Raw genomic sequence first — 18,460 nt, 5'->3', positions numbered from 1 at the left:
ACATCTCATTTTTAAACACTCGGTGCAATATTTTTACTGATTCCTTCTGAATGGGAAAATATTCCCACTCTGAGAAACAGGCAATTATTGCCCCTTTTCCCCATTACTTCTATATTTGAGATCTCTGACATCATCATTAGCTCTTTGCTAGTGTCCTACTTAATCTAATCTTTACTTTTATCATAGATGGTCCATACAAGGTTTATCCTTATTTCCCTTCTCTGTCCTTTTTCTAGTTCCATTGTGCTTATATAGTTACAGTTTCTATAATATACATAAATATGTAATTTGTGACTAATATTTAAATATATAAATGTATATTTTGAAAATATCCATTTCCTACAAATGTGCAGTTTAATAAAATGTAATGAAATTATACAATATTTATTTAATATAGATTAATTATATATAAACATATGTGTTGGAAAAAAGTGAACTACACATAATGATCAGTACACAAATGTATTCTCCTTGGCTGTGTAATGTTCTCTCCTTTTTTCTTCTTTGTAATATTCTGTTAATTTTTTTAACTGTTGCTGCACACTGAGCTGATATTTTCAAAGGAATACCTATAACAACCCTACTACCATTCTGAATGCTAGTAGCTAATGTGGAGGACATTTTCATGTATAACTATATGTAATATATATATTATTATATATAATTATATAATTAATTGTTTTGTCCCTTAGGCATTATTTCACTTGAGTGTAGTCTGCCAAAGCTTCAAGTGCTTTCAGAGGCAATTTCATTTTTAGCTATCATTCATAATTTTTCACTTTAGCAAACTTGGTCAGCTCATGGTTGACCCTTCATCCTGTTCTTCTGGGGATCTGGCTAACAACTTGCGCCCTGGCAAACATCCCTGAGGTATTCCATGTGTCATTCATCCATTCCAGGAACAGGTTATAGGACCATTCTCTGTTACCTAGTCATTTGTCCATAGGAGGATCTTCTTAACTTGTGTGAATTTTGTCTAGGACCTTTGGTAAGGGACTTAGAAGAAAAATGGTACCCAGGTTACCTTTATCAGTATCCCTCATGAATCTTCAGCAAAGCAAGCCACATTGCTCAGAAAGCATTGCCCTTCTCAGGCACCCAGCTTCGAGTTCTATTCTTTATTTTAATTTTAGCTACTGACCCCATAACAGAGGTAAAGATTATTGGTCTGCAGTTTCATGCATTACTCATTAAGTCCCTTCTAAAAAATGTGGGGGAAAAAAAAAAAAAATCTAAATGTCTAAAAAATTTTCTATCTATCTATTTTCCTATGGTTTAAACAATAAGCCAAATGTGTTCACACATGATTTGCATTCCTGTGCTCTTCATGCTTTGAAACTACTGGGTAAATGCTGTTTGGATGTGGAAATGTATTACCATTAGTCTTACAGACATCTTTAGAATACTGCTGATCTGAAGTCTACTGACAGGTTTTAATTTGAGGCAATAGACACAGTTTCTTAGACATGTTTGGTTTTTTTTATCTGACAAATTGTTCTTTTTAACCTTTTCTTTTTCTGCAACTTTTTTCTGGTATCATGTATAAATTCCCCAAGTCTGTCTATCTAATTCAGAAAACAGTCAGTTTTAAGTACTATGAAACTTTGGTGCCAGCCTTGTTCAGCTTTCATCATTTTAACAAATATTTCTGTTATGAATTTGTTATGATTTTTGTGGCAAATGTTGCCTTTTTAGAATCACAGAATCATAGATTGGTTTGGTTTGGAAAGGACCTTAAGATCATCTAGTTCCAAACCCCTGCCATGGGCAGGGACACCACACACTAGACCAGGTTGTACAAGGTCCCATCTCATCCCCAGTTTATGTTAGTTAGGAGATTTCAACACTGAACTACTCATTAATAAATCAAACCCTATGATTTCAGATTTGGCACTTGCAGAAATCATTTGTACTAATAACATGGAAAAATCAATTATAGCTTTTTTAATAAGCATGGTGGCATGGAGCTAGGTCATAATATACCAGATCGAATTTTGCAAGACAAAAGATGGTATGCAATAATAATTCCCTTTCCCTAACCCCAGTCTGGGGCACACACAAGAAAGAAGCGGTCTTTCCTCCTCCTCCAACACACACAATTTCATAAAATGAGAACATCTCATTGAATACATTTTTATGGTTTAACCCTAAAATTAACATTGATGACTGCTTGGTTATCACTGCTCATTGAAATTCACAACCGCTGCCAAAATCAAGCATGACAGGGTTGGGCTTTGGAGGATTCTGCTTGTTTATTTGGTTTTATGTGAACTAATCAAATTTTGGGGCTATAGAAAAACCAACATAATACAAAGGCAAAGTTGTATATTGCAGTCTGACAGATCTGACAGAACAGAATAATTTAAAAAGTTTATGCTGCTTTCATATTCAAAGTCTACTGTTTTCATTCAAAATTCTGTGGATATCCCCCAGATCAATACTGCTTTTTATCAATCCCACCCTTCACCTGAGCAATAGCTTGTGACTCTGTCACACTGTCCCAGACAGTGATTTACAAAATCAATTTTAAAAGGCAGGGTACAAGCAATGATTTATTTTTTTTTTTCACAAGGTCTTTCTACAAGGAAAAAAGATATCTAGTGACTGTAGGATAGACAGTTAATTTTTGGTGGATAGTCTGAGGACTCTAATTTTAACCAACCCTTTATAAGACTGGTGGTATCCTCTTGGGGCTTACAAAGTGGTGAGGGCAGCTCTGGTGTTTGGAATACTCCAAACTCCTGCAAAACCTAAAGGAATTCAAGGATACTCTCTACGAGGTTGAAATGCAGACATGCAGGGCTGAGTGCTCTGCAAGTCTGGAGTACTTCTGCTGTCTGCTATTGTAAATTTAGATAGGATTTTATTTGCAAACACAATGAACAATTGCCATTTATTCTGATCCAGTGACAAAAATGACTGCTAAAAATCACTGTTAGTTGAATCACTATTAAAAATCATTGTTAGTTAGAGGACTAACTAAAGATTTTCAAGCATTGACCATCTCTTTTTATAGCTCTGGCATTTCTCATAGCTAGGAGGGTGTTGCAAATGCTGCAAGGGTAAAAAATTTCACCGTACTCCACAGCAGAGAGTATTTCAATGTGTGGAAGTTGGCTCTGTTCAGCAAACCCAGGATATTTCTTAAAGCATTTAGCTATCAAGTCTCACTTTGAGTTTTGCAAGGCTCAAGCAGCCACTAATGTTTTCTCCTGGATCAAGATCTTAGCTTTAACAAACTGTCAAACAAAATCAAAAAGAAATTTTTCTGTGTGGAATCACCATATATTGTTCCTCTTCTGCTTACAGTACTCCTTAAAAAAATAAATGAAACTGTGGCTGCTTCTTTCATTTGCTTGTTTTGCAACATTTTAGCTCATGGCTGTGACTCGTTGTAATTCTTTCCCACCTATGTTGTTATCAAGGCTGCATGTGTGACTCCCACATTAGTCTGGAAAAGATGTACATCTGTCTTTTCTCTGTGTCAAAACAGGCAGATAATTCTGCAGACATGCAGGAATAGTCTGCAGAGAGAGAAACTCTTCTGTCTTCCTGATTTTTTTTTTGATGTGAACGCTTTTTCCTCACCTTCCTTTTATAGTAGGTTCTGTGTGAGCTCTTGGTCTGTTCTTCATGATTCACTGAAGACCGTACTGCTGAGTAGATCTTCTGAGTTTAAGAATCACTGATGATACTTGGAAAACAAAGAGTAAGAGCAGAATTCCCAGTGGATACTTTTCTGCACATTCATATCAGAGACCTCCCCGAATGGCTTCCAGCACAACAGAACATTTTTCCCAGGAGTGCGTGAGACTTTCATGAGGCCAGAAAGGCCCTTCTGAAGTGTGTGATTAATGCACCATCCCTGAACAAGGAATTAGATATCCTGTTTCTGATACACTGTCTCAAATGATATTAATCCATGCAAAAGACCTCCCATTTGCTGAAGAAGCTGTATTGCTACAGCTGTATTTCTTTTTCTGTTGGGAATTTATGTCACTGTTTACTCACATTAGAAAAGGGCAGCCTTAGTCTCAGTGGGCTAGATCTCTTACAGAGATCAAGATAACCTGCAGTATTTTTGCCTTCCTCCTTCTCTTCAAGACATAGTTTGATTTGTAATCATGTTTCTGTCCATCTACAGGGGGAAACAAAACAAACAACCCAGATTACGCTGTTCAGCTCAATTTGTGGTATTTTTGCTTCTGTTTCACAGTCTACCCTTTGACCATGTCTCTTGGTGTTTGGAAAGACAGAAAAGGGAACGCAGATTGAAGAATGGTGTTCCCAAAGCAACAATGTGTTCAACATTCAAAACATAGGAAAACGTGTTCAAAACATAAGAAAAGAAAAAGGAGGCAGTGATAAAACGTTTTAAGATGTCTGAAAAAGAAGCAGGGAGGATTGCTCCTTGAGAAGGGTCCATCTTCTCTGATTGTGGTTTGACAGGTTTGTCTCCAGTAATAGCATCATACCACTGATGCAGAAGTGCCCAAGCAACACAAATATATATCCTAGGACAAATAATTGACTAGGAGAAGCTTTCAGTAGCGGCATTGTTGTTCCTCCCTTGCCAGCTATTCATGCAGAGGCTTAGAGGTAAAGACAAGGGATGCCCTGCAGAAATTTTGAAGTCCCCATGACTGTATTAGTCAGCACAGATATCAAATAGGAAGGATTTTTTCCTGGGCCAGGTACAAGTGGTACTGCTTTAGCAGTGTGAAGGTCTTTTTTTTAATTGGATTTCTTTCACTACAAACTCTTGTTTACATGGGAAATCTGTTCAGAACACAAAGTACTAGAAGCATAGTGAAGCTCAGGTGGCTTGAAAGTTGGAAGTATTTGTAAGCTCTAAATAATGTTTTCCAAAGATGTACTTAGCTCGAGCCAAAAGTCCATGCCTATGACTAAAAGGAGCATTTTTGCAGCCAGAATGAAGTAAGCAGAAGGATTCCTTATAATAATGAGAGTACCACAAAGAAGAATGAAAGAGACACCTCACCTCAGAAACAAAGCATCTTGAATTAGAATTCGTGTGCTTTCTTATTTCCCACAGCACAGCCTCCCATTTTTTACTCTGAACTATCTAATATATTATACATGGTCTCAGAAGGTGTTTGGGGAATATTAATGATCTAAAATCCATGTCAGTGTTGCAGGGACAGCAGGTAGTGGTAGGTGATTTTCTGATGGATTAAAGATCAGTCTGTATCATCTATCACCACAAAATTATTCAGTAGCATTAACCATGCATTTACCATGTATTCATTATTTCAGAACATGGTTTCTGAATGGTCAGAAATGCCATTGATTATGCCCAGAGATTTATTTGACTATTTTGCAGCCAACATTTTGCCATCAAGCTGTACTCTGTTTTGTGCATTTTATTTTTCTATTGCAAAATAACTCTGGTATTTCATGTAGCTGCAAGATGTCTCAAAAACTGCAAGATGCATGTGGCAGAATGCTTCTTTCCAATAGTTATGTCAGGTTCACTCTCTGGTGTTACATCTTTTTCAGATCCGCCATGCTGGTGCTGCCGACAGTTCAGTTCAGTTTATCTACTATCAGCCTATCATTCACCGATGGCGGGAAACTGATTTTTTTCCTTGTTCAGCATCCTGTGGAGGAGGTAATGAATTACCACTCTATTCCAAAAACAGTCATCTGTGTATAGGATCTGTCCCAGATTCTGCACTGAGATTTTCACCTTTAAAAGGGGCAAAATCTGAAAATGATGGTAGTTACATCTAAACTAAGGGAGGGATGTAGCAACAGTGATAGTAGCTTGTAGATTTTTAACCATCATACCAGGCTCTGTACATAAAATATATTTTGATATCCATGACTGCGTTTAATGCTACAACTGTCAAACGTAAAGGCTGATGAGATTTGGGGAAACAGAAGATGTTTCCATTTGTCCTTGTTTCCCACGAGCAGCTTTATTGACTGTTGTGGTTTAACCCCAGCCAGTAACTTAGCACCACGCAGCCACTCGCTCACACCCCCCCAGTCCCCTCAAGCTCGGGATGGGGAGAATAGAAAGAATGTAAAACCCACGGGTTGAGATAAGAACAGTTTAATAATTAACATAAAGTACAATATAATAATATAATGATGATGATAATAATAACAACAACAATAATAATAATGGAAATAACAAGGAGAGTGCTATAAAACTAAAATGGGAAAGAAAAAACCAATAAACACAAGTGATGCACAATGCAATTGCTCACCACCCACTGATGGATACCCAGCCTGACAAGAGCAGTGATCGGTCCCTTCCATGTGACTCCCCTCAGTTTATATACTGGCCATGATGTGCTGTGGTATGGAATACCCCTTTGGCTAGTTTGGGTCAGGTATCCTGTCTCTGCTCCCTCCCGGCTTCTTGTGCCCCTCCTCACTGGCAGAGCATGAGACTGAAAAGTCCTTGACCATGGAACTTACGTGCACTGCAGAGAGAGACAGGAAGAACACCATCACATCACATCTTATTTTTTTCCACTGTGTATTGCAGGTTATCAGCTAACATCTGCTGAATGTTTTGATTTGAGAAGCAACCGGGTAGTAGCAGATCAATACTGTCACTATTATCCTGAAAATATCAAGCCAAAGCCAAAACTTCAAGAGTGTAATCTGGATCCTTGTCCTGCAAGGTCAGTCTGCTCTAATTTTAAAAGAGACTGGTAGTAGGAAAACATTCTGTTGCTATTGCTTACAGTGTTATTTAGCCTATGTAGTTCAATGTCTTTCTCATCTTGAGGATGTACTGGGTAGAAAAAAACCTCCGTTTAGCACCTCCACATTGCAGGAACTGTTTTGAAATGGTTGTTTCTTCCTATCAGATGGTGTTTTGCCTCATTAAACATTATAAAGTATGAGAAAACAAATTGTCCATTATACCATCCCATGATCAATATATGTCTCTGAAGTGTTAGTGAGATAGGAAAAATTCTCATGGTGTAAAATGTTGTTGTAAAATGGTTTGCATCACAATTAGAGACATTATTTTTGTGGGTTATTTTAAATTTCCTCCTAATAAAAAGAATACTTGCAGTCATGGCAGCTTGTAAGAATGTAACACGGGAATTTGTTCTAAGTAAGTACCAATACCCTTTGGCCCCGCAAAAAAGACTCCTTTCTGCTCCCTTGCTAAGCGTACTTCTTCAGAGGATTTATAGTAAAAATAGGGAGCTCACAGAGCAAGATTTCCCATGTATAAGAAAAGGAAAAACACCATAAAAAGGACCAGTCCTTTGTTGCACTGATTCCCCTGAACTTCAGTGTAATTCAGTGTGAAGCCTCTCATAAGCCACAAGCATGTATTTGCGTAATCTAAACCTACTGGTCCTCTTGTGTGGCTTTGGTAAAAGATGGTCAAGGGCAACACAGCAGTCATGCATGCAAGGGTGCCCTAAAGCCATTTTTTCACCTGTTCCTTTCCCTCTAGACTAGTTTTGATAAAAGTAAGTTCAAGCAAGTGTCACCTAAAAAATTGGTATGGCCATTCAGATTGCTGGAGGTTGCCATAGGAAAAAGATGTCCTAGGCAGGAGAATAATGCTTTAGGGACCTATAGGACAATGTATCCACCTGACTGAGCATGATTGCTTACCAAACCAGGTATACCAGCCTCAGACTAGCTAGGCATTATCAGAGCAGAACAAATTGCTCCAAGCCTGCGATAGTTTTTACCTCTTCTAGAAAGTTTAATTGAAGTTCATTGACTTTTCGTAACTGAAGTTAACACTCTGGTTTCTTTGTCACTGAAGGCACGTTTACCCAAAGTGTATGGCATTTTATATTACAAAACAGTATTTCTGTTTGCAAATAATTAAAAGCCAGAAATGTTCTAATACAGTTTTAAATTTGAAGTGAAAATGTCTCATAATTAAAAAGTGGAAATATCAGATCTCAAAATCCAACATTATTTCAGCTGTGTTGTAAATTCTTTAAGTTATAGACTTCATCATACAGTTCATTAGGATGTATTAAGGGTATAATATTAAGGATGCAGCTTCACTAGCGCTTTGTGAAAAGTATTTCCTGTTGAGAATCTGCTCAGAAGTGATTTTTCAGCTTAGAGATTCCTTTTCCACAATTCAGTTAGACCACTTCTTCCTTTAACAATACTTTTTCAAATTCAGTATCTGGCTTTTCTTGTTCTAGTACTTTCCACAAACCAAAACAAAACAGAACAAAACAAACAAAAAAAACCCCAAACAGTTGCAGCTAGAAATCTTACTATAATAAAGCTCTTGCATTTTTTCCTCAATGATTTTCTTAAGTCAAAAGCAGTTTCTTTGAATTGTTTGAGACTTACGTCAGTAGAGTAGAGGCCAGGTATGATCAGGTAAGAGACCTGAATATCAAGATCTCAGATAAATGATTGCTGAAAGGTGTGAATTGACATGAAACCTGTCTGTTAGATTCACTCTCACAGTACCAATGACAAAGTAATTTTATATAGCTGTTCTTTTGTTGGGATTTGGTTTGGGGTGGTTTTTTTTGGGGGGTGGGGTGTAGCTTAAGCTGCTATTTTTAAAAAAAATAGTTCTGAGTCAAATATACATTTTGCTTTGGAATTTGTACTATGGATATTTTCCATACTTCTCCCAATAACTTTAAATGACATATTCTCAAATGGTAAGACAGATGTCAGCATGGTACATGAGAGGAAAGAGAGGGAGGAAAAAAATAACAGCTGGACAGATTTCAGGAAGCAATTTTTGTTTTATATAAGACATAACAGGGCAAAGTTGTTGATATAAAGACCCTGAGGGGAGGGAGAATTATTTAGAAGTACAGCTATTCTGTCCCAGGGTACAAGCAGTAACAGAGGGGAATTGGCTTTTTGGAAACATCCTCCCAGAATGCCAAATTGCAAATGATTATTTTCAAAAGTGCCTTTGTAAAGAATTCAAGACTCAACAACCCAGACAGAAAACCAGAGGAAATCTGTGGTAACTTTTGGAATCCTGATGCTTTCTTATGGTCAGGAAGAGGGTAAGTGAAGCAGAACAACGGGGTCAGAAGCGTGAGTGAGCAAGCTCTGCAATGTCTTTGCTGTGTGGGAGCTGCTCTGCTCTGCCTGTATAAAACAAAAAGATGTTAATTTTTCCATTGAGGTATAGCTGATTAGTGGTTGCTGATTGTTCCTATGGTGTGTCAATGAAAGCCACAGAAAATATTCATGGAAGACCACAATGGAACTGACTAAAGCAACTGAGAAGGTTTACTGTAGGAGGGTTACTGTAGGAGAACTTACAATAAAATTTTCAGCAAAGAGCAGGCTAAAAGAAAAGTTTAAATGAATACCAGGCGTATTGTGTGGGCCTGCAGTTAGTTGCCTCTTTAGGCTTAGTGCATATAAACTTTTTACTTTATTATGGTTATAATGGCAATAATTAGCAGCATTGCTGGCATCATGAGTGGCAAAAAAAGCTTAGACTGAATGAATGTGAAAAATTAATCAACTTCTCTTTCTGCAAACCCAGTTTCTCACATACTCAGAGGAGAGGCAGTGGGTGGAAGGTTGCTTATCAAACATATGTTTATACATGTTCCTTTTCTGGGTTAAGTAAAGGTGGCCTGTCCACTGAAGTAAGGCTAGTTAATTAGCATCTTGCACATCATGACACTGAGTCCCTTTTCATCCCTACACACTAAAAATGCCCAATCCAGCCTCTCTCATCAGCCCTCTTTAGAATCCATCTCCCGCCTTAGAAAGACAGAAAAAAAGCATTCTGTTTATTTACAGTTCTTTAAGATATTACAACAGTCCATACTCGACTGGCAAATATATGTGTAATATCTACTGATGTAATGCCCAGTTTGATCTAGTCCACTCCCTTTCTATGTGGCAACATCAAACATAAAGATTTCACATATTTAATAAACTGCAAATCTTTTAACAATCCAAAACTTCACAGACTGGAGGTTTTAGAGCAGGCATTATAGCTATCATCAGTATCCTCCTGATATCCTGATATCTTGATATCTTCTAATGAAAGATCAATAGAATTTTTTCCTGCTTTGAGAAAAAGTCTATTTAGATTTGACTCAGCTGGGTCTTAGGACAACTCCGAGGTGCTGTAAGCTGAAGATACTATTTATTTCATAACTCAAAGTCATTCCTCGAAAAAGTAGTTTTTACAAATCCGAAAAAGGCTTTTACCCCACTCATCATTCTTTTACTCACTGGGATATTCTCTGGAGCAACATCAGTGCTGCTTCCAGGTTTCATCCTCAGCTTTTAAGTGGCATTCCAAGCTGCACTATTCTGCATTTTTACCAATTTCCTCTATTTTTGCCTATCTCTGCTGCACGTTAACGTGGGGTTTTCTTAGTCACAAAACCTCCTGGTGCTTTTACCAGGAGATTTCAATGGTGTATAGAGATTCATAAAGGCATCTTCAGCAAAGATTCGAACTCCGTGAAGCAACTGTCTCAAAAATTTCTTTTTAGCAAGTCTCTAACATGTGAGTTTCTTTTTAACACTTTGCCAATAGTGCCAGTCTTGTCTGCACAGGCAAAAATCCTGGAATTTGCCTAGAGCATTATTTGTAAGCCTGCCACCAGAAGTTATGTTAGTACCTGTGGAAAGTTTTGGGGGAAAATCTCTAGTTCAAGCAAGACTTTCAACACTGAAGGACCTGAAGGAATTCTCAGATATCCACAGTTTATTAAGTTCTTCAGAAAAAAGACTCCTCTTCTTACTCATCAAAGTTTTTCTTTTGGCATTCCCACTTAACTACTCCTACTGATTGGGGGGGGAGGCAGGCATCAGCAAAGAGAAACTTAAATTAATATGTGCTTTGGGGTTGTTAATTTTTAGCTAATCTAACAAGAATAATGAATTACAAGTAAAAGCGCACAAAAGACTGCTAGGATATTATGGCCATTCAAAGTACTCCTGAGTAGCAATAAGTCCCCAGTGTACTTGGTGATGTGAAAGTGTACGCAATTTCCTGAGCAACAGGAAGACATGTGCATGATAACTTCTATACATTTCCTTCAAGAGAGAAAGAGGTAGTATTGAGTAAATATGCATGATTAAAAGGCAACATAGAGCATCCTCTTAATAAGTAACAGAGGCCTCTTCATTACAAATTGGCAGCTGAAGCAAGAAATTGCCAAACACATACTTTTTTGCTTGTTATCAGCTTTCCTGAAGGTATATTAGCTAGTGGTTATAAGCCAAGTATCACATCAGTGCGGTGTTCCCAGTTTCACTACATTCTTTCTGGAAGATGAACAAAACTAGAGTTCTGGTATGTTCCTGAAAACATAGGCTGCACTTTCTGATTTACACAGTAGCAGGCATAGACCTGCAGTGATGAGAGGGGTCTGAGACACAATGACTCATTTATTGTTATTGCCCTTGACTGGGACATATGATAGATTTAAACTTTGTTTTGAATGCTCTTTCACATAAAATATACCATAGTTACTTCAGATACTGGGCTTTTTGACAATACCCCAGCTTTTTGCATGGGTATGCGTCACTGGTCATGACAATGCCCTTTCCTTATCTCTGCTTCAGGAAAATGGTCATTTCTGTGGATTTGCATTTTTTAGTTCAGTTCTTAATTTGTTACAGGGGGCTCAGAAAGCTTCTCTAAACCTTGGTTGCCGCTGATTGCTGGGTCTGGTCTCAATTTCCACAGCCAACCATATGCACATGGATGATCCTAAAGACAGCGAGATAGACATTCCAGGGGAAGATGAGAAATGAGGATTTTATCTATCAAAGCAGGAGGACGAGCAAACCTTTTTCATCACCATAGTTGCATGTGGTGGAAAAGTGAGACAGCTATTAGCAAAAAGTGTGATGCCTGCAAATGAGAGAACAGTCAACAAACATTAGTCATTCCAAACGTATATTTATGGAGGGTGTTTTTTGAACAGTTCAGGATTTAGCAAGGAACTACCAAGGTTGCCAGAGAAATGAGCTTAAGTGATGCATTATGCATGAAAAAGGGGTGTGGAAGGGAGTTTCGGAGGCCAAAACCAATTCAGAGCAGCAGGAAAGGAACCACCAGACAAATTTTCAGGAAGGCTGAGTTGGAAATTATGATACATTTGAGTAGAAATGGCAGTACATATGCCTCCAGATACAGGAGTTGTGGATAGCGAAGGAGCTGATGGCAGATGCTGCCTCAGCTGCCAAAATCTTATCTTTTGTGATGATCTTTTTCAGGTCTTCCAAGTGTTTCCTTTCACTTAATGAATTAGCTGCCCACAGCCCACTTAAGCTGCTTCAATTTTTTATTATTATTTGCTGATTGCTATTAACATCTTAGACATACTTTGGACCATTGCTTAGATGGCATAGTCCCTGCCATGCAGATCATTTATTCTCAAGATTGACATATTTCAGTGAGTCCCTGTCAGGAAAGATGTATAGCAGCTCCAGCCACCTGGGAGTGCAGTCATCCCTGCAGCTGCAGCACTGCAGGTAGGAAAGCCCCAGGAAAACAGAGCCCACAGTAAAAATGAAGGCTATGAGCCAGAGGCATGCTAGTGTCCTGCAGAGACTGGGTACTGGCATGGCAGGGTGCAGGAGCACCAGTGCATGAGCGACAGGCTCCCCTACCCACACCTGCCCAGCCTCTGCGCATTGTCCCCATGCAGAGTTACACCCCTCTGAGGCATCTCAGGGGGTTATGCCCTTTCCCTTTGCTGGCTCTTCTTCCAGCTCTAGCCTCTGTGCCGCTGCTTGGCTCAGCAGGTGACTGGCCTGAGAGCTGTGGAGCTGTGGGCATGCAGGAGAGGGAGGTGGGAAGTTCTGGCACCTTGTTGGAGACAGTCATAGGGGAGATACAGGAGAAAGGCATTCGTGCATGTTGTTTGTGCTAGAGCGTAGCGTACGGAGGAAAAGGAGCTACTACCAGGGAAGACGACGCCAAGCGTGACTTTCAAGGAATTCAGCTGTGGGCACCCATACCATGGGAAAGCCGACTGTTTGCAGAGATGGCAGACCTGGGTGCAGCACACCCACCTCTGGCAGATGCAGCTCCCAGCTGGACATGTGCCTTGGAAGAGCAACTGTGCTAAAGCTGCCAGCGCTCCCGAGGAAAACAAACCAGTCTGCAGAGTATGTGCTACAACTTGTTGGTCTGAAATGCGTGGGAGATTTCAGACATATGAGACTCAGCATCTCTTCAAAATATTTTGCTTTGTGCTCCTGCTTCTGCTAAAGTAGATTTGCTCTTGGTGTTGTGTGAGTGAATCCTGTTATCTACTCCCTCATCATCCAGAAATCTCAGTGTAGTGAGGGTATTATTATTATTTGCTCTGTTCATTTAACACACCACCCCTTTGCATTGTCTCAGTAATGGACGGTGAACAAAGTCCATAAATTAGATCTTTTCCAGTCTTTTATAGAAGTATGTTGGAATGATAGATTCATAGAATTTAAACAACTTTGTCCAGTCAGAAAGAACAGGATTATACCAAAGTAACCTCTAAGATGTTTTCAATTTAATCTCTAAAAGGTTTTTCATATAGTTAACTTAGTCTTGGGTGGGGGGGGGGGATGGTGTTGTGGAACAGACACCAAAAAACCACATGAGACTGGCTTGGAAAGATGCAGTTGCTGTTAATGGTACAATGACCATCTGCTCTTCAGTTGTACCTTCAAGATGATTTTTAAAGTCATAAATTAAGCCATTGTGTATTATTGTGGGGGTCTTTTTCCTCTCTGTGACTATGGGACTTATGCTGCTAGGGATCATCATCTTGCACTAACAGAATGCGAGCCTTTGGCAGCCTCTCATATATGCACAAGGACAGCATCAGTAATTCTGTAGATCTCTATACCATTTACAGAAATGCAGTTTATGTATGCAAAATTCTTTGAGGGTCAAACCTTTCCAATGACAATATTAATCTAGTGCTTTATAAGTGTTATTTAATCTTCCTAACAGTATTTGGATGTGGTATGGTTATTTCCATTGGAATGGCCTTGGATATTAGGCATCCTAATGCATGTAGACCTGGATTATGCATACAGATCATGCTTGTTAGAAAGAAAACATTTCTCACTGCAGTGAGTGAGAAATGTTCTGAAATCTTTCTTAGGCAGTAGATGCTTTTATAGTATAATTATTTCATTTCTGAACATGGTGGTATATTAATCTTTTTTCCAACTGCTCCTCAGCAAGTTGTTGAGCTGGAAAGTGCAAAATGCTTCGGAATGGAACTTCAGCAGCATTAGTTGGAGGGTCAGGAAGGCAGCAGAAATCCCCAAAAGTTTTTACCCATCAAGCTAAATTTGAAAAGACTTCTTCATTGGCTAGGCTCTAAATAACCCATTTGTCTTCTCTGAAGTTTCTCAGTGCCAAAATTGCCTCTCCTAGATTTTTGTGGAGACAGGCAGCTCTCTGAAGATGCAAACATGCATACTCGTGCAGAGGCCTCCTGTGACTACAGAGGCTGCTAATCTTGGAGGGAGTTGTCTAGTCCCCGTCACACACTCCCAAGGCTCCAGTGTCTTCCCTTGCTTTAGCTAAGAAATTCCAGCACACTGACCTGGCACTGACTCCTCACTGTGAAAACACAATGGGATCCATTCTGCTATCGTGGACAAGTTATGCACATCAAAACCCTGTTGATTGAAAGGAGAATAGACCCCTTTATCCTTACCATGACAAGACTTCTTTGAATGCATACAGTGTTTTTCAGTGAACTGTGCTGAGGATGGCGAATACTTTCTCCCTTCCCTCTCCTTTGCTACTTCCTCCTTGCAGAAATCCATAGCAGCCTCCTCTATCTGTAGAGTTTCCTCTCTCTGTAACTCGGGTAGGGACACAGTTTTTATTTTAATGCAGTTAGCATTCACTCTTTAATGGTTCTGCGCACCTGCCCCATCCAAGTCCTCTGTTACACAGTGGCTTTGATGAAACTGACACATCAGATACTCTGGGATCATCTATTCGATATTAATAGGTATGCCTGATAACTTGGAGACAACATGGTTACTCTGAGTCAAAATCTATAAAATGTGCAGACAAAAGATGAAGTTCTAGACTAGCAATTCAGTGAGACCCTGTTGTTGCCAACAAGTCAAGTGAAATCCATCTCACACATAACTGGCATGGTCATGGTTCAGATAATTACAACTTCTTATCTATGCTATAGCCTTCTATAACCCTTAGATGTTACATTATTTAGATATTATGCCAATAAACACTGCAGCAAACCAAGCTAACCAGTCACGACAACACCAAAAAAATCCAACCAGCTTTACATGTTACTCTTCCCTTCAGTTCTTTCTTTCTTTCAGAAAAATCCAAATAAAAAGCAGGTTCTGAAGATGAGTGAAATTGGACTGATTTAAGGTGGAGAGACAAAAATTACAGATTTGAACTCTTGCACTGGGATTCTCCAAATTTCTAATCCCAGCCTGTGTAAAAGCAGAAATTTTATCTGGAGGGCAGAAACAACCATAAATAACTTAGGAAAGGGTTTGATCTAGACCTCTTTGAAGCACATCAAAGTTCTATTTTCTTCAGTGACTTTGCATCCAAGCTCCAAGACAGTATGAAGTGTAGATTTTTTTTTTTTTTTATGACAGATAATAACCTCATAAATTTAAATAATAAATGGACAACTCATTTGGATCACTTCTGGTAATGGATTGCTTCTCAGTCAAACAGTAATGTATTCATAAGAATAAAGGATTAATCAGTGGTTTATTCTTTGAATGACTCAGAAACAGTAGGATGGGACCATAAGCTTTGGTTTAAATGTGACAGCAACTTAGGTAAAATATCTTGTTTTGGGTTTTTTTTTTATATTGTTTAAAAGAATTTGTATAATGTAATCATTTAGTGTTTATTTTATTATGTGTACCTTCTACTCAGAGGGTTGGCATTATTGTTCCTAACAGTGATGGATACAAGCAGATCATGCCCTATGACCTCTACCATCCCCTTCCTCGGTATGTAAAACAGTCGAACAGATGCTAGGATTAACAAATACATTTACTTCTTTTTTCTTCTTCTCTGCATTTCTGCTTTGCTCTCAAACTAAGTTAACAGATGCTTCTTTCCTCTTGCTCTGAACTCCTGCAGAAAAACCTAGAGATGTTCAAGTGCTGACCTGTTATAAATTCTGTTGATGCAGAACTGAAACGATATTCTAGGTGAAGCAGCAGTGGAGACTTATTGAGTGTATGGTCCCTTTCTTCCACTCCTCAGCCCCCATCCCCACCTCCTCTTTTCTCTCACACCTTTCCTTTTTCTTCCCTTCACACATTTCTGAACAGAACTATAACCATTGACTTTGTAATGAACAATCAGACTTTCTCTCTCTCTTGCATTGCTGCTTCTTGCATGCTTATTAATGGTGAGATTTTGGGTTTAGACAGTATCGGTGTTGTGTTCTGATCCTGCAAACCCATGCTAATGCCTTCCCCAGGCGTATTAATCCATTGGCTTTTCTAAGATATCGGAGATCATTAATAGGATCAAGGCCTGATTTGTATCATTATCTCACAATTAAAATGTCTTTAATCAGAGAATCATAGAATCATAGAATAGTTAGGGTTGGAAAGGACCTTAAGATCATCTAGTTCCAACTTCCCTGCCATAGGCAGGGACACCTCACACTATACCATGTTGCCCAAGGCTCTGTCCAACCTGGGCTTGAACACTGCCAGGAACGGAGCATTTACCACTTCTCTGTGCAACCTGTTCTATGTAAGATTTGAGATTCTCGTGGAAATAATCATATAGTAATTACTCTTACAGCAGTGAATAAGAATGGTGCTGGTGAAAATGTTTGGTATCTGAAGGGTATCTTTTGGTTTTGAAATACCACCTGCACATGTATTGTGCTGTATTTCCTTCTTCATTAATTTATTGTGTCATAGAGTATGAAATCACAGAAATACCCCCCTAGGCAACTTGTAGTCTCATCCTAGTGAGGAAACAACCTCCCTCAAACCTTGGTGAGGCCTAATGCAGAGAGCTTTCAGCATCAGTGTGCAAACACAGTGTATTTCCTGTTCAAGAGTCCCCAGCCAAATCATGGACCCACCCCAAACTATGAGTGAGAATACAAGGAGGAGAGCAGCTTACTTGCCAAGCTTTGCCACTGCCATTCATGTTCACACCCTTTATCAATGATCCGTGTCATTTGGATTAGGCTTTTCCCTTCCTTAGCTAAGTGCTTATGATTATGTACACACAGTCATTACTACAAAATACTCATGAGATACACTTATAAAATATATCCCTGCATCTAATTCCTTTTTTATGGAAAACACTTTTTTCTGTTCTTTGTTTTTTAAAGAATCACGTACATACCTCCTAACCTCAAAAAATAAACCTCTGTTAGTAAAGAATATAGAAGCTAGAATATTAATACAGGGTTTTAACACTCTAGCTTTGAATAAAACAGATTTTATTACAGTTGTGTACAAAGGGCATGTGCATTGACAAAAGACAGAGAACAATTTTATATCAAAGAATGATTCAGCAGTACTTAACAGTGGATGGACTGTATTGAAGGAAAAAGCATCCTGAGCTGGCAGCTGTGCAGAAGCTTTTTTACTGCTGAACGAAATCCAAAATAAAGGATCAAAATGCCCTGAGGTATTTGGCTTTCAGTAACACTGAAAAAAAAAAAAAAAAAAAAAATTAATTCCCTGAAAATGATCAAAAGGCTGAGACTGTTTCTCAAGCTGTTCTGGATTTTGGTCTCACCCCTTTACAGTCCCCTTACATCCACTCTCCCAGCTGTACTATTCTCCTTTAACACCCCCTCTCCACAGAATCAATTGCTCAGGCTGCAACTGCTGGTTGGGACGTCTGCCCCCCTTTTTCTCTCTGCTTTTTCACTGCTGCTTCCCTACTTCTCTCCTCCAAACCTCAGAGGCAACAGAAACTGAACAGACCATGAGGCTGGCATGAGCTAGGGCCAAGTCAGGGCAATAAAAAATGTCTTTCCTCTGCACCTGCAGAGCTTAGGCAAAAAACCCAAATAAACAAACCAAAAAAAAAAACCTCAACCAAACCAGAGAGGCCCTGGTTGCATTACCTGTCTGAGACTGGCACCTAGTACCAGGGACAAAGGAGAGCGACAAACACTCCAGGAGAAGTGGAGAGCAATCTGGCAAGACATCTTTGCAAGATTTGCCTACTGCAACCTCTCAGCCTTGAATTTTGTCACAAAGAGTGAAAGGTATGGTTCAGCAGATACAGTGCTTGTTTTTAATACACCACCAATTCCTTTCACAAATTCTCTGTCAATGTTGCACCTTTACTATCTCGAAAGAGCTGAGACACCTACTTTCAGAGCAGTGCAACAGAAAAACTTCACCTTCCTACCCTACACTTACACAAATCCTCAGGACCAAACCTACTTGCCTAGACTTAAGCTGCTTGGTATTGTTGAGGTTGCCTAGGGTATCTGGAAACTTGTCCCAAAGACTCCAGGGATCCATCACT

At 39.1% G+C, this 18,460-nt stretch overlaps 1 protein-coding gene across 1 annotated transcript in view; it reads left to right on the top strand.

Annotated features, from left to right (window-relative positions):
- Positions 1-18,460, top strand: part of ADAMTSL1 (ADAMTS like 1) — a 312,286-nt gene that overhangs the window by 197,969 nt on the left and 95,857 nt on the right. Inside the window, exons 9-11 of the mRNA XM_030470560.1 lie at positions 5,521-5,632; positions 6,521-6,659; positions 15,898-15,948. Coding sequence (XP_030326420.1) covers positions 5,521-5,632; positions 6,521-6,659; positions 15,898-15,948 — 302 coding nt within the window. The remainder of the gene's footprint in view (positions 1-5,520; positions 5,633-6,520; positions 6,660-15,897; positions 15,949-18,460) is intronic.

The sequence above is a fragment of the Strigops habroptila genome, chromosome Z (genome assembly GCF_004027225.2).
Source record: "Strigops habroptila isolate Jane chromosome Z, bStrHab1.2.pri, whole genome shotgun sequence".
NCBI lineage: Eukaryota > Metazoa > Chordata > Aves > Psittaciformes > Psittacidae > Strigops > Strigops habroptila.
This window is presented reverse-complemented; position numbering and strand designations above follow the sequence as displayed.